At 40.2% G+C, this 17,480-nt stretch overlaps 1 protein-coding gene across 6 annotated transcripts in view; it reads right to left on the reverse strand.

Moving 5' to 3' along the window:
- The window catches only part of LOC133407290 (catenin delta-1-like), a 40,945-nt gene that overhangs the window by 19,394 nt on the left and 4,071 nt on the right, over positions 1–17,480 (reverse strand). For 3 of the 6 annotated variants that reach the window (XM_061684969.1, XM_061684970.1, XM_061684967.1), the window contains exons 2-7: positions 12,374–12,489; positions 7,824–7,987; positions 4,979–5,047; positions 4,769–4,888; positions 3,747–4,006; positions 61–342 (exon numbers count right to left, since the gene is read on the reverse strand). In XM_061684969.1, the coding sequence (XP_061540953.1) occupies positions 61–342; positions 3,747–4,006; positions 4,769–4,888; positions 4,979–5,047; positions 7,824–7,982 (890 nt within the window). In that variant the 5' untranslated portion in view covers positions 7,983–7,987; positions 12,374–12,489. Of the gene's footprint in view, positions 1–60; positions 343–3,746; positions 4,007–4,768; positions 4,889–4,978; positions 5,048–7,823; positions 7,988–12,373; positions 12,493–17,480 lie in introns of all 6 variants that reach the window. The other 3 variants (XM_061684968.1, XM_061684971.1, XM_061684972.1) reach the window with 3 other exon arrangements.

The raw sequence follows: 17,480 nt of genomic DNA on the forward strand, positions 1-17,480 counted from the left end.
GATAATTGCTGTAATGCATGTATGCAAGTCGAACATTTACATATGTCTGTGCTGTGTCACCTTAGTCTTCGCCTGTCCATACCACCTGGGCCAGGACCCAGCCGTGGCATGGTGCCGTAACCCCCAGGGTGCATGGGTGGAGGCCCCATGCTGTACTCTTCATAGCCCACGCTACGCTGGTCATCTTCCAGACCATAGTGTCCTTGGCCGTATCGCATCTCCATTGCTGAGCCCATGGCCCTCATTCCCCTGCCCACCTGAGGCTGTGCTGCATAGGGGTCCATCTGCTGGCGGCTCGGGGCCCGGTAACCAGAATCAAGAGTTCTGTAGCCATCAACTGGCCTGCAAAAAGAGAAAGTATAAAAATGGCAGTGAAAAGCATCTAAAAACAGTGGTACTTTGACTTACAAGTGCCTCAAATTACAAATTTTGAGTTATAACCAGTCGCTTGGCTTGAGAGATGAGATATGCGGCCATTCGAACGATTGGGGGGAGTAGACCCACAGTCGCTGATGCACTGACTTTTTTTTTTTTTTTTTTTTTAAATAAAAATGGGACAAACAGTCAAACGCACAAATACAAAATGAGAACACTTGCAAGGAGCAACAGTAGGTCAAAACTCATGCACAGGCGCTCACGTGCCGACAAACAAGGCAAGTTGACCCGAGTTAAAGGACCTATCTAATGCTGTGAACATGGGCACTTATTCCATTGTTCAGGACTTAAAAACGATATCTGCAGGGAAAAAAATTCTGTACTAATTTTAGGCTTGTTTTCTGATGACATTTCACTTTCAGACAGATTTTGGCCCACCCACATTTAGGGCGGAATCTGCATGAGCTTGCTGACGTCAGCGACACAAGGCGAACACATTGCCGTATACTAGTAAGTGTTCTTGGTTGCTTCATAAATTCATACTATTGGTCTGTACCCAATTCTCCATGTTATATTTATGCAATATTAACTAATTTACCAATTTAACAAATTTTAAAAAAAAAAAACTAATTTTAAGTGATGGAAATAGCTTTAGAACAAATTTATAAATACTCTATTTCCTTAAAACCCAAATAAAAAAAATATTTTCAAATCCTTTTCAACCTATATTCAATTCAATACACTACAAAGACAAGATATTTAATGTTCTACTGATAAACATTGCTTTTAACCCAACTATTCGCTCATTTTTAATTTTAAGCCTGCAACACGTTCCAAAAAAGCTGTGACGTGCATGTTAAGCACTGCTACATCATCTTTCCTTTTAACAATAATAAGCATATGGCAATTGAGGACACTAACAGTTCAACCTTTGTCGGTTGAATTATTTCCCATTCTTGCTTTATGTACAACTTCAGTTGCTCAACAGTCTTCTTGTCGCATTTTGCGATTCATAATGCACCACACATTTTCAAATGGGAGAAATTGGTGAACATCGCCCCATTCTTCCTTGTGAATAGCAGCCTTTCAAGGATGCTTATTTTATACCCAATTATAACACTAACCTACCGGTTTCCACTCAACCTATTCAACTCTGGAATGTTCCAAACAACCTTTTCAACTCTGGAATGTTCCAAACAGGTGTTTTTTTTTTTAGCCATGAGAGAATATTTGCAAAAAACATCATTCATCAGTTTGAACATTAAAAATCTTTGTAGTGTATTCAATGAATCATAGGTCAAAAAGGATTTGCAAATCATTCTGTTTTCATTTATGTTTTACACAATGTCTGAACTTTATTGGAGTTGGGGTTTGTACATTGCGATGTGAAAAAAAGCATTACATACTCGTGATGTGAAAATCAGCAGATAATTATTTTCCCCTCTCTGTATTGTTTGGACAATTTATAACAGCTACAGTAGAAAATGAACTACGCTCAGTAAAGCAGAAGTAGTCCGAAACCAACATTTTCACTTCCGATACCAATATTGCAGCCTTGAATTTTGGCCCATACCGATATCGGCCCGATCCAATATCGGCAATAATCAGACATCCATCCCTCCATTTTCTGTACTGCTTATCCTCACTAGGCTCGCAGGCATGCTGGAGCCTATCCCAGGTGACTCTGGGCGAGAAGGGGGTACACCCTGAACTGGTCGCCAGCCAATCGTAGCAATCACATTCACACGCATAGGCAATTTAGAGTAACCAATTAACCTACCATGCATGTTTTTGGAATGTGGGAGGAAACCATACTTTATTTATTTTGTAGTATGGAATGTTAGAAAAGACTTGAAGTGATATTACTCAAACAGATAAATATAACCAGCAACAGTAGGTATGAGGAAAAACTGACTCATTATTGACCAATGGGTTACATAAGGTAACTAAAAATAAGAATGTACCTCAATTGAATAAAATAAAAATTATATTAGGAAATCCTGAAAAATCACTTCAATCAAACCAATAACAAAAATATATTTAAATTGCAACATAAATATTGCTTGAGGTAAACATACGCATATATTCTAAATTTGAAGATTCAAAAATAAATTAGAAAACCATGAAAAATAATCTCAATAATCTCTTATATAATGATATATATATATATATATATATATATATATATATATATATATATATAGCTCTCTTCCAAGTGCTCCCGACCCTTCCCCCCCCCCCAGTGTAACTTGTTGCGACATACGTACGTTCGTCACATACTTAAGGGCTATACAGTAAATGCAGGTGTGTAACCGTTTTCCAGTGTCATCTTTGATAGTTATACAAGAAGTATATAACACTCTGGGCTGCTCCGTGTGTGTTGTTTGAAGGGTTATCATTTACCGTCACATCCGTTTTAATCTTATTAGCATGTCCAACCAGGTCCCTTTGCTGGTTACTTATTAATATTACAGCTTGTTCGCTGCATAACACAGCACACCAACATCGCAGGACCCTGCGATGTGACTACCGCTCACATTTACATGATGACGAAGCTCTAAAAACATATCGCGCAGCCCTAAGATTGATTATTGGAAATGACTGCCAGTTTCATTTTCTTCAGCAAAAAGTACATAGAACTTGTTCGTGAAATATAGGCCAGTTGGATGCTATAGGTCATTTAAGCTCCGGATGTCACTCACTAGGGCACACCCCCTAAAGGCAAAGCTAAATTTGAGACATTTGGCTTGTCCAAGTGTGCAGTTATTAAACGTTATAAAAACCTGTTCATTTCAGTTTATAACACAGTGCTATTTTTCTTGAAAACATGTAACAAGTTTCTTTTGAATGGATTAATGGTATTTCAACATTTTTTTTTAATGAGGAAATTGTATTTGATAAACGAGTAAATTGAGTTATGCACTTGGTCACAGAACGATTTAAAACTCGTAAGGTACCACCAATTCAAAGAATGAACTATTCGGGTTTGAATTTACAGTTGTTAAATAAGGTTTTATGAATTAAGCATCAGAGTGCTACTTACATGTTATGATAGGAATAGGGATATTATTTATGCAATAAATAAATGTTAAGATTACCCTCTTAATGAAACCATATATAGTGGTGTCTTATTGACTCGTTTGGTAACAAAGAGTTTTCATGAAGTGGGAAAAAATTGTAGGGGAAATGTTGACTTTGCCTACATTTCACTAGTGACTGCTAAATCTTCCCTCAACACTCGCGTGCGTCATGGTGACGCGATTGTGACACACATTGACAGAAAAGCAGAACAACGCCAACTCCACAATAAATATGAATTAGAATTAACTAAACTTGTTAAGGACAAGCAGTGTGAACACAGAGTCCTGTACCTGTAGCGATCGTCCATGTGCGAGCCCCTGCTCAAGCTTGTGTATGCCTCTGATGGCGGTCCTCCCCTGTAGTCATCATAAACTCCTACAGGGCCGTAGTGGTAGTTTCTGGGCACCGTGGCAGTGGGGTAGTCCCCTCCCATCTGTCTGTATGGACGGTCCAGTGTTGCGCTATAGCCGCACATACCGGACATAGACATGCCGCCATTGATGGACATTGAGTCATTTGGCAGGACTGTGCGTGAGATGGGTTTCTTCATCTGTGACAGAGATTGGAGACAGGTTTTACTTTGAAGTTTTTTCTTTGAAGTTTTTTTCCAGATTAAGAAAACTTCATCCCCACGGGGCAATTTATGCTGGTACACCACAAAATTTTAATTGTGTTACATTAGGGGGGTTTACATGGAGCCTTGTATTTCGATTATAATCAGTTTAGAAGCCCAAACCGAATGAAAATCCTTCATGTAAACGCCTCATGTAAACGAGCCAAATCTGAATGCAATTTCATTCAGTTTCACAGGGGTGGACTATTTCTTTTGCCAAACCGATCAGAAGTAAATATTTATATCTATCTAAATCTATCTGAATCGTAATGGTGCCGGGCTGTGCTCCGTCTGCGCATGCTCTGTCTTTAACGTTACTGCACGGTGACGTCATAGTTTACACACGTAAATATGGCGCCTTCCAACCAGAGCTCACATGTGATGGTTGTTTTTAACTACTTGTAACTTGTTTTTAATCAAGCTGTTGTTTTAATAAAAGTGTAAAAACAGTGCCAGCTACTGTGTTAAGCAGATGACCGACATCCAGCTTGATAAATGACGTGATGTTTACAACGATGCGAGCATGTCACATGGCTATTTCGATTAAATGTAGTGCACAGATATATACCCGATCAGAATAGATAACGTCACATGTAAACAGTTGACCAGAGATCTTCAATCGGAATTATTTCAATCGGAATGACAAAATAGTTTAGTTTGCATTATTTCAGTTCATATTCTTAGGAAGGTACAACCCACCCCATTGTCAAGCCGCCGTGTGGTTCCTTCTTCAGAAAAGACAGAATGTGCTTCATGGGAGTCGTCCTCTGGTGTGTAGCTCTCGTCTAGAGCGCCGTGTGCTGGGTCCACCATTCTGTACTGTAACAACCCCAACCTCGGATTAAACCCACTAAACATTCACAATAGCCAAACAATAAAACATGTTCATGAACTAACGTAAACACGTACCTGTGTGCTGTGTATGTAGGAGTCTGTCAATTTCAGTCGCTCGATGTCCGCATCCCCTAAACGCCCGTTCTAGAATGTGATAGAAAGAGACGAGTTTAAATTGTGTACAAACACCAACAATTCTACTGAGTAATGTCAGGTTAGGGTAGAGCTTGGCGATTATATGATCGAGATCGAAGATTGTGATAGATTTCCCGTCGATCTCGATTATGAACTGTTTGCATATTTCCTCGATCTAACATGGCTGGATGTGAGTGACAAAGGCCAATCAGAGTCATCCTTTTCCTGTTCAACTTCCGGTTGCCAGTTGGGAAACTCTGGGTCCAATTCAGCCGCCGTCACACAGAGCACACCGCGCCGGACCGGCGATGGAGGCAGCTGGCCGGTACGAGAGTTTCCATCGCCGGTTGTGTGGTAGCGTCTCCAAAGCGACCTGGAGCCAACTAGCTAATGTGTAAGGTATGTCAGGGTCCTCAAAAACAGGCAACACAGTTTATTCATTAGAAGAAGTACCACCACCACCCAAGTGATAATGTGGAGAGCATAAAAATGTGAGCACAGTCGGTACTGCCTGTCACTCACTGCACAGTACATGTAGCATTAGCAGTTAGCCACTAGTAGTGGTAAAGCCCACCGGACCAAAGCAACAGTCAATCGTTTTCAGGAAGGGTAAAATAGCAAAACTAGTTGTTTTCTGTATTATTATTATTAAAGATGATGCACATTTGAAAGTAGCAATAACAGAATAAAAAAATAACAATAGCATCATAACTGGAGAATGACGTTTACAATCCAATTTGTCTTCATTATTCCAGAGGGGCCAGTTTGTTTTATTTTGTATCTTGTACCGCCAAAAATACACAAGACTTTAAACTAGTGCACGGTTTTATTTTTCTACATTCGTTGGGCTGTTGAGTGAAAATTGTTTGCCTTATGGGCTTAGTATGCCAATATCACTTTCGGGTTATTGTTTTAAATATTGACTATGAGGAGTGGTTTTAACAAAATGCATTAAAATATTGAACTACTTTCTAGCTTCTTTGGTTTTCAATGCAGATGCTTTAAAAACAAAAGTTTAAAAATGATTAAAAAATAAAATAAAAATCGCTATAATAATCAAGATGAGACGATATGAAAAACATTTTTTTGCCAGATCGCCCAGCCCTAGGTTAAGGCATTTTTTCCCCCAGTCTATTCTCTTACGAAACACACAACAATAATAAGGTCCTTCAACCATGCTTGTGTGTTTATGGTCTGTGAATTACTGTGAGACATGAGGGAGGACATTCTGGAATACAGCCATTCATCCTTACACCCGACTTCCTCCTCTAATCAGTTACGTAATCGATGTCTGTCATCCTGTGTAAACCAGAGACTTTACTAAGCCTGAGTAACACTCGGTTTCACGCAACAATAGCTTCAGCTACTCTATCAGCATTAGCCTCAAGCTGAATCATTTGGGGATGAATACAACTGGGGTTAAATACATTCTGTGGCAGCTCCGACAGTTTGAGTATTTCCAAGCATTTTCTGTGGAAATGTATTTTAATGGCAGTGAGGTTTTTTTTTTTTTTTTTTTTTTTTTTTTTTAAATGGGAAGTGGAGGTTCATGAGAAGGGAACATTTACATAAAATCTGGGCCTTCCCATAAAATCATCTCCTCTGCTCTGAATTCAAAGCAGTGATCCGAGAACAAGCAAAACATTGGTGGTATTGTCATTGGAAATTAAATAGTCAACATGAAGCTACACTACCTTCGCCACTGTCTCAGGCTTTATCTTTGGGCCCACCTTCTTATCAAGCGCGTTCAAGGATTTGCACAGTCAAAACAGTCTAATGAATGTCAGTGAGGCCAAAGGAAGAATAATATTTACAGATGGAATTAAAAATTTTCATCTCTGCTGCCAAGAGATGCCTTCGCTGTCTATCTGAATACAGCAAAACATGACCTCAAAGTACAATGACACGGGATCACCAGAAAGTTCAGCGCTTGTTGATAATCTAAAGATTTCTAGGCAGAGACATAATCTGATCATTTAAACAACAGCAGAGGCCTTTACACACACGAGTTGGAAACACAGTAGTAACTGGAGTGGGAAGTAGGAAAACTCATCTTCAAAACCGCCATTTTCTAGCATTACCGTTTTCAGATTTGTTTTAAAAATTATTCCATCATAATCGTCTCAAATAATATTTTGCCACCTTTATTAGCAACATAGCCCACATACTGATGGCTGCCAAATTGTATACACTTAAAAATTTAAATCCATTTATTTTGCCTATTGGACCATATCATTGAATGACCAATAGACAACTCACAAGCATGTAGAAATGTTTCACTACGACACAGAAAGGGAGAATTAACAAAGGTGAAAAACTTGACTGTGTGCATGCGACAGCAACGACAGATGGCCACATTCCAAAACATGCTGGAACAAGAGGAGGAAAACAACTGAGATTCCATAAGAGGGGTTGACAAAAGGTGCGCTTCTGATGAGTGATGGCAAAGGCATGCTAAAAGTGCACGATGATAAAGATGATGACAACCGCCGACACGTTACCATTAGATGTGCAACGTTTTTTTACATGGCTGGGACTAGTGCAATGCATTGTAAATGCAGACTGACATATGACGGGACAAACACAGTATAGGAACGGTGGAGAGACTGGTGACTGAGATCAGCATGAGAAACTGATGAATTAATTAAGACGACCGGAAGGCGATGTTACATATATTTGAATGAGGGTACTTGCGTGGTAACATGGAGGCGAAAGGCATCCACAAGAGGGTCTGGACTAGACTATTTGTTTTGGGGTTTTTTTGTGCAAATTTTGCTGGTGTTACCTGTGTGTGAGGGAGGGGGCGACCCAGCGCCGAAGGGCTGGTGGCAGAGAGGCCCACTCTCCTCCTCTCCTCTTCCAACGCCCTGGTCAGCTGTTCAAACTGCACCTCCTGCTCCCTGACCGACTCCAGCAGAGCTGCTGCGCTCTCGCACTGCTCCATACACACTACACCACCCCGAGGGGGAAGAGGGGGGTGTTACACGTTATATAGAGAAACGGAAGGATCTGGGTTTTATTTATGATTTAAGAAGGCGATTTTTATTTTATTTAGTTATTTTTTTAAAACGGTTTGGGGACAGACTACTATAAAATAAAAGGATCACACAAGGCATGGAATAAACAACAGTCATAATGAAAGTACTTGTTACGATTCTTTATGATCACCCCCCTTTTCTCTGACAAACCAAACAACACTGTTCGAGGAAAAGATGCGGGGTGTTTTGACTACAAACATCATTGTTGAGTTGCCGAAAAATGCAAACAGATAGTTCACTACAATTGTCCATTTCAGTGTAACCATTTGGCCACTGTCCATGTCTATGACATTTCATGCAGACGTACGCACTGTTGAGCCCGTAAAAAAACATTGCCAAAAATGACATAGCATCTGTAAGTGATTTTTAAGACACTATTAGTTGTGTAATATACATAGAACATGATGTATCAGTGAGCTGAACGGTAGTTAGCGTTTTTGTAGCTAAAACACTCATCACTAGCGCGGCAATCGTGAATGCTAACCTTTTAGCGAAGGCTGATTTTGTTTTCTCAAATTTATACCATACACTCAGTACCAACATGCATTTTAAAGATAGAAGTCCAGCCCTCATAAATGAGAATAAAATGCAAGTTGGTCATAAAAAAAAAAAAGAAAAGATTTTGTGTGTGTGTGTGTGTGTGTGTGTGTGTGGTAGTGGGGGGGGGGGGGTTGGTTACTCAACAAAATATCTTTATAATAATCGATTCTAAAAAGACTAGACAGTGACAAGGCCTACGTCCAATTATATGCAATTATTACATAAAATGCCAAATTACAACTCAAAAGTGAGTGATTTCCACCACATCAGCTTTAAATTGTGTACATCACCGTCATTTAGCAAGGGCACATTTTACATTACAAATAATCTCACAGCATACCAGACAAACTGTCACAAATGCTTAAATCCCATCTAGCGGAAAATAATTTCATTGTTTTGCCCGTCACCATACACTGCTGGGATAGATAGATGAACAAAGATACTGGGGCTGCAAATTAAAAAAAGGATTTCGTTTGATGTGCCTCCCATGTCTGAGATGCACAAAAATTAGCAGGGACACGAAGCATAGTCATTCTGCGTCTGTAGAAGCATGGATTACGACCCACTCTACGTGTGTATGCGTGGGCGTGTGTTTGTGTGATGTGGGGAACACACACACCTCAGAGCGGTGATGTTTTAACGATATCACTGCAGTCGAGTGAGCTTTTTAGCTCCAGCCCTTCGCTCGCTAGCTCATTATCTTGCCGGCTAGTAAATGGAATAAGCAATTAACGTTCTCTTAAGTGTCCCAGTTGTGAGTCTACAAAGCAAACCGCCTTTCTGTCAGCGGCTTGCTGCGTCCTGCGTGGTGCAGTGGTGTTACCACAACAATGAAAATGTATCGAGTCCAGAAAAAAACTCCCGGGCCCGTTGTATGGAACGATAGACAGGATTCGTACTTTAGGTTCACTGTGTGTGGAAGCTCTTCACCAACACCACGCACACAGACACACTACTTCTGCTTTTGTTTAGCTCAAAACAAAAATGTCGCTCTAAATTTGATGAGATGGTATACATTGAACTTTGAAGTTATTAGTGTTCAAATAAAGTGCTTAACTTCAGAAAAACAAAGTTTGAGTTTCCCCTTTTCTGTTTGCGATATTGACAAAACAGTGAAGTCTCAAACAATTTTACTGTAGCAAATCTTAATTTAACCATTTTAGAGGTTATGTTCGTTCAAAACCTGTTTTGTTTCATGATGGCATTTCTCCGTTTTTAACTCCACTTCCATGCCGAATCTCTCACGCTCTCTCTCTCCCCTGCTACATTTCTCATCTCTGTCTGGGCTCCACGCAGTCAGTGGTTATTGCCTGAGATGCTGATTTGATTGGCTGTAGTGGGTGGCTGAACTTGCATGTGATTGTTCCGTACGGTTCGTTACTACCGTAAAGCCTGTAATCCTGCGCCGCTGAAAATAGAAGCGCCCGGTATGTCTTGAATAGTAACCTTCTTTTTAGGCTATGATGTGGGTCCGTATAGAACTTATTTTGGGTCAGCACCTGGAGCCCATAAGCCTGCACTGTATGCTATAATGACCACCCACAACATGCTGTGTTGGAGAGGGCAGACAGTGTGTGTGTGTATGCGTCTCTCTCTCACACACACACACACACACACACACACACACACACACACACACACACACACACATGCACACACATTGCGTGTGTCTCTGATAGTAATTCTATACCAGTACTAAATAAACAAACCAAAATGTTACATTGTGTAATATGAACAAAGATGGATTATTTTGTCACTTTGTAAGATTACCCAACATCGATACCTTGTTTGTGATTGTAGCCATGCTGTTTTGGAATGTTAGTTCCGCTTTTAAATAGCAACATTGCACTTATATTTATTAAAAAAAAAAAAAAAAAAAAAAGTGAAAGGATATAAATCTCAATCACAGGTCATGGGGTCTTGCAACAAAATAATGACCCAGCTAAAAATGCCCAAGAGAAAAATATTGGACTACCAGTATTCTGAAGTGGCCTTCTATGAGCCCTGATTTAAATCTTAGATCTGTGGAAGGAGCTGAAACATCCTGCCTGGAGAAAGCGTCCTTCAGACCTGAGACAACTGGAGCAGTTTGCTCAAAGAATGAGCCAAACTACCTGCCGAGAGGTGCAGAAGTCTAATTAGACGTTACAAAAATCGTTTGATTGCAGTGATTGCCTTAAAATGTTGGTACCATAATTTTTGTGCAGGCCTGTTTCATAAGTTTATTTTGAGAATAATTATGTTGACCCACAATTCAAAAGCAATGTCTCATTTGCATTGGTTAATTTCATTAAAATGTTATTTATTATTACTTTTGTCAGATTAAAGTTATTTCTGTGACCGCTGTAGGTTTTTGTTTCATTAAGAGTGGGGTACCGACAATTATGTCCACGTGTATTTCTACACAGTGGTGCCTGAGTCTGCAGTACCATGAGTCCATGTGCAAACATTATCATCGTGAAGCTTGAAGGCAGAGATTTTGCATTGACTTGTTTATATTGGAATTATTGAAGTTATTTGATAAATCATTTTAGCCCTAAAAGATACATTAGTTGTAGTAAATAAATCATTTTCAGACCAGTTACATGAAATTGGACAATTTTCCACTGCACACCAGATGCTATCTCACAGCACACTGGTTGGGAATATCTAAAGTACCGTATTTTCACAACCATAAGGCGCACTTAAAAGTCTTAAATTTTCTGCAAAATGGACAGGGGGCCTTATACTGCGGCACACCTAATGTGTGCAGAGTTCCAAAATCTGTAAATGTTGGTTGACTTCGATGAGTGCTCCGCTTGACTGACTGGGAGCATTTCCTGCCGATACGCTGCTTATATAGAGGAAAGGCGGACGTGACTGAGGACAGCATGCGGACGGTAAAGGGGGAAGGCTGCGTGTGAAAGAGGACGCTAAATGCACGCCCCCAGTAGGTATATAGCAGTCTGTATGTGCATTGTGCAAAACAACATCGGTTTGGCTAAGGACCCCCGAAAATGGCACCTACGAACAGACACGGTTGCGAAGCACAGTTTAAACTGCAAGCTATCAGTTACGTGGAGGAACATGGGAACGAGCAGCCGCGAGAGAATTCAAGATCAACGAAACCACGGTACACAAGTGGAGGAAGCAGGAAAACAAGCTTCGCCAAGTCAAGAAGACGAAGTGCCAGGCAAATTATGCCACCATATGCGAATGGATTGTGGATGCCTGGGCTAAGGTATCTGTTTTGATGTTTGTCCGAGCTTTCGGGAAAGCCGGAATTATTGCTGAACAGCCCCCCGGCAACGAGACTGATTCCGACAATGACGAGAGGAAACTCGGCATGTTTGATGGAGAACTTGCCCAGCTGTTCATTTCGGATATAGAACATGAGGATTTTGATGGATTTGTGGATGAGGATTGATCAAAAAAATAAAGTCAATAAAGTACAACCAAACACAGTTTTGCTCCCAGTGCCTTTTTAAAAACATATGCTAGCATTTTAGCGTGCATGCATGCTACCGTATGTTTTAAGATAGCGTATGTTTTACCATGCCTGCGCACAATAATATGGTGCGCCTTATGTATGTCAAATACAGAAATAGACCCCGTAACTGAGACTGCGCCTTTTAATACGGTGCGTCTTATGGTCGTGAAAATAGGTTACGTAGTATTTACAGTGATGCTTATGTAGAAAGCCTGTTTGCAGTGATTTATACTTTCAGGAGAGGAACACAATCAACTTAAAAGAGTCAGCAAACCTAGAAATACACACCTTCACCTGTGGGCGTTTTTTGATAGAAGAGGTGAGCGATCACACCAAGACCAGAGGTGACGCTCTAGTTGTTCATTGGTAGAAACTCAGTGAATCCCCCAAGCTCAGAAACAGGACTGCTTGCAGAGACAGAAAACAAAGAGAGAAGTGTTTTAGTGAAGGATGGGCTCATTGGAAAACAGCAACATAGTGAGAAGGCCAAACTATGTGTCAGCGGGGATGTGTTTGCTTTCAAGCAGACCAACCTAGTGTTCAACACCCAGCCACCAAGCTCTGCTGTTATCTTGGTTTTAACCCCGCACAGAAACAGACACTTTGTTATACGAGCCCGACAAGTGGCGACTCAGATCCTCTTATCAGTGAGTGAATCCACCCCCAGGAGTCTGGTCAACTGCCCCCCTCCAATACCCAAGGTGAATAAACTCAACCACCGCTTAGCAAACACCTGCATGACCGGTTATTCAAGATAGCAAGAGTAATAGGGGGTGTCTGTTAACTCTTCAAAACGTCTGTGTAGCCAACATGCACAGAGACAGATGGGTACTGTAAATTCAGAGCAGTGTGGGTAACAAACTGAGATAATTACATTTCAGGCAGCAGGTGCCTATACACATGGCAGGTGGATTGTTCAAATACCATACTGATGATTAAGAAAGAAGAGAAGTGATGATTAAAGTTACGGTTACTGACACAGCATTACAAAATTTATTTATTTTTTTTATCTTTTAAGATGAAGCCAGCTGAGTGTCTGTTCCTGTAAGTCTGTACAACGAATGACTCAAGACCTGCCATGCTTGGGGGGCTGTGCTCAGTGTGTGGAAAGTGAGGAAGATAGGACAGCCTGATGAGAAAACAAGGAGTGGCTGTAGAGTATTTCACAACTCTACAAGGAAATTTGTCTGTACCAAAACCGCTATTTACGCAGAAGGTATAGTCACGTAAAAGCCCCGAAGCAAATTACCTCCCACCTGTTGGAGGGATAAGAAGAAAAAAAACACTATCCAGTACTGCATGCCCATATATGGTCAAAACCAGGCCTGGGCTGTTTTATACCCTGAGAAGACAGAGCCCCAAACAAATCAAACAAAAAGCATGATTGGCTGTGGAAAAAGACAAGAGCAAACAAGGAGGGGCTGGGGAAAGATAAGTAAGGTTATAGTGAATTAAAGATAAAAGCTAATCTTGCATTCCTAAAATTTTCTTCTGTCAATGCTGCATAGCAGCCCACCCACGTGTCCACAGGCAAATGACCTTGCCGTGACCAGTGTTCACCACACAACACTTAATGCTAGTTTACCAGCCCATCCACACACGCACACACACACAAAAAGATGTCTACTCCTGTCAAACTCACTCATACGAACACTGGCTCCTTCCATATCAATTCGAGACATGAGTGAATAATCATCATCATTAGCGCGTTACACACTCTCTCTTTCAGTAATGAGCATCGCTGTCAGTTATACAAGATGAATTATAAACTGTGAAATTTCTTGACAAGTGCACTCAGGGTTGTTATTGTGTGTCAGAAGAAGGAATTTGCAGCTGTCCGTCTGAGGAGGAGCCTGGCGGAACAATGAAAAGTTTGTGAGAAAGTACGACAAGAGCGAGAAGGACGCTCAATCTCGAGTGCACAGCCATGTTTTTTTGTACCTATCTGACTTCTGTCCTCCATTTGTCTCTCCCATTCACAGCTGTTTCTTTTGGCCTTAGAGGTCTGTGCAAAGTATCGCTGAACAATGAAAACAATTGCCTCTGTCCCACAGCTACTCCCCTCGCGACCCCAACCCGCTTCCTGACAAACAGGATGTTATGTTCGACATCAGAGGCAAGTGCAAGAGATGCAAGAGCTACCGTGGTTAGCCAAGAATCACGCTTTCGTTCCATGCATGTAGGCACTAAGCATCAAAGCGTCAAGCATGAAAACCTCAACTGGTCGGTTTCCACAGAACGATATGATTGGCTTCTTCCTTTAAATGAGTGCTCTGTGGTGAGAAATCCCCCCACAGTTGACCCAACCATAAATTACTTTAATTTCACTAATATTCTACTCAAATTGTCAATTTATTTTTTGCATTTTTAAAAAGTTAATGCCAGGTGTGCGTGGAGTTTGCATGTGCTCCCCGAGTCTGCGTGCGTTTTCTCCAGGTAATCCGGTTTCCCTCCCACATCGCAGAAACATGCATAGGTAGGTTATTTAACGACTGCAAGCTGCCTGTAGGTGTGAATGTGTGTGGAAATGGACGTTTGTTTATATGTGCCTTGCGATTAGCTGGCGACTAGTTCAGGGTGTGCCCCACCTCTCGCCCGAAGATAGCTGGGATAGGCTCCAGCACCCGCGACTCTTGTCAGGAAAAGCGGCACGGAAAATGAACGAATGAATGAATGAGTGCCAGGTTTAACCTCAGCACTCAATCGTGACATTTTGTCTATACGGGTCCTTGAGGGGTTGAACGGTTTAAGATTAGGGACGTACTGATCACTTTTTTTTTTTTTTGAGTTTGAGTCACTTGATTTAAAACAGGGGTGTCCAAACTTTTTCCTCCGATGGCCATATACAGAAAAATCTACGGATACAAGGAACACTGATGTTCTTTGACTCTATTAAAAATGCTATAACCATTGCATCAAGCAATTATATATCAGTTATTTTGAAAAAAATCTGTCACAATAGTCTGTTAAAGGTGATGAGAAAATAGTTGAAGGATTTTCCAGGATTTCTGTATTCCCTAGATTTGAGCCACCTAAAAGCAATCAAATCTCTCCACATTCAGAATCAAAACGAGGGAATTATAGTAAGCTGAAATTTCTGAAAGCAGTTACTTGAGTATCATTAATTTGATTTTTTTTTCCCCCAGAAATTGGACCTTGACAAAAAAAAAAAAAAAAAAGTGGAATAGTTGTAAATACACGTCAATCTCAAATTATAATTAGAAAACCTACATCTGCAGCTCAATTAAAAAACGGATAGATTCACTACACAGCGTAAACTATTTTATGATGTTATTTATTATTTTGATGATTTTAGCTTACAGCTAACAAAAACCCACATTTTACCATCACCAAGAAATTAGAATGTTACATACGAAACAGTCAAAAAGATTTTTCTATGGAAATGAGGTTGGAATTGGCCTTCTAAAAAGTATTTTTTTGTGTTGAATGAAGAGTTATAGTTATAGTTAGTTCACTTTTGGAATTGTAATGGATGGAATACAATGAACGCCCCTTCAAGCCATAGTTTGGACATTTTCTCATCAAAAATGACTGAAAATAACAGACACATTTGGCTTGTTTTGTTAAAATATATCATTGTTAAAATCAATCTATTTAATACTTCATTGCAGAAGGCAGCTCATCAGCTATGGAGGTAAGTATACGTGCAGATTTAGATCGTCCTAATGACGCAAGAAGTCAAATCACAGTGTATTGCGCATACGCTCGTAGTCCTGAAACACCACAGTCCAAAGCACTCGAGTGAGCTGAAGTCTGACGAGATTTGCTGACGTCGCCTGTGACATCCGGCGATATGAACAAATGGGAGGCCACCCACCCCAAAATCCCAGAATTGTGTGCCCTTTAAAAGTTGATGTCAAACACCAAATTTGACATACACTACATTTCATTCAGGGGGACAAAAACAACAAACAAAACTTATCCTACACCTTAAAAATTAAGAAATGAAAGCAAACACGACTTCGACAAGTGCTGAAAATGTCAAGGAAAACGTTTGCTTTAAAAAGGTTGCGCATACACACATACTACTCGAACAGCTGATCACATCACGAGTGTCATAGTTTCACCTGATTCTGCACCATCAGTCAGCATGACTCACCCAGGCCTGCCAGAGATCTGTGACCATTCGCACATAAGCAACAATATGGCATTTGTCGACTTCATGAAACCCCACAGCAAATGCACTGTCAAAACGAAAATATTGTATCTCTCATTAGCTTGCTGCTGAGTTTTGTCAGCGTGATGCCACTGGCGCGAGTTGGAGAAAAGCGTGGTTAGTAATGGGATTGAAGCTTTAGCCCACCAATCCACTAAGCTCCTCACAAACATACATGTTCACATACATGAGGGCTCTTTCGCTTAACCTGCGCACCTTAAGAGACCACACATAGAATAGCAGCCGTCAACAGTCAAAACAAGTTCACATCAGAAGTTTAGGCTAATCAAATTAACTAAAAATACCAATTACTACTTTCCTGGTAGCAATTTCATTACATTTTTACTCAGTGATGTATAAATTCATCTTTTTGCATGTTCTCCCGGTGCCTGCGTGGGTTTTCTCCAGGTACTCCGGTTTCATCTGACATCCCAAAAACATGCATGGCAGGTTAATTGAAGACTCTAAATTGTCCATGGGTGTGAATGTAAGTGCGAATGGTTGTTTGTTTACATGTGCCCTGCGATATGGTAAACAATACATTTACCATAATTTCTCGTGTATAATGCACCCCCAAAGTTAACCTCAAAATTCTGGAAAACCCTTGCACCTATGTATAATGCATTTTTACAATGCATGATTTTGCTTCAACCCATATGATCAAAATATCTGAATTTTGTTAGTTTGTTTCAAATAATTATTCCGAAGTTAAGCACTTTATTAGAACACGTAATACTCTCCTTTTTATTCACTTGCTCTTATTTTGAAATTCACAGCCCTACTTTTATTGAGTAAATGAGAAAACCGTTGTGCTCATATATTGGATTAACCATGCAGAATTTGTAAAATGGGTACAATCCTTTTAAGAAAACATGAAGGACCAGGCAAAACATTTTATTTTAATGGGATTCAAATTAAACGGTCAAGCATTTCAGAAAAGCATTCTCATTCAACAAAGCATAACCATAAAGATAATGTTCATTGTTTAATCATCAGTTATATTTATATATAAAAAATAAAAAAAAACATTTCACAAATTCTGCCAGGGTATGTAAACTTAGGACCACAACTGTACATATATGCAGTTATACATACCCCTATCATATTGGAAAGAAAGTGTACGCTACACCGGTTTCATAACCTCTAGATGGCAGTGGCATTTTTGAATGGAAGTGTACAGCTTTTTCATAACCTGTTGATGGCGCCATACATTTATAA

This window comes from Phycodurus eques, chromosome 9 (genome assembly GCF_024500275.1).
Source record: "Phycodurus eques isolate BA_2022a chromosome 9, UOR_Pequ_1.1, whole genome shotgun sequence".
Lineage (NCBI taxonomy): Eukaryota > Metazoa > Chordata > Actinopteri > Syngnathiformes > Syngnathidae > Phycodurus > Phycodurus eques.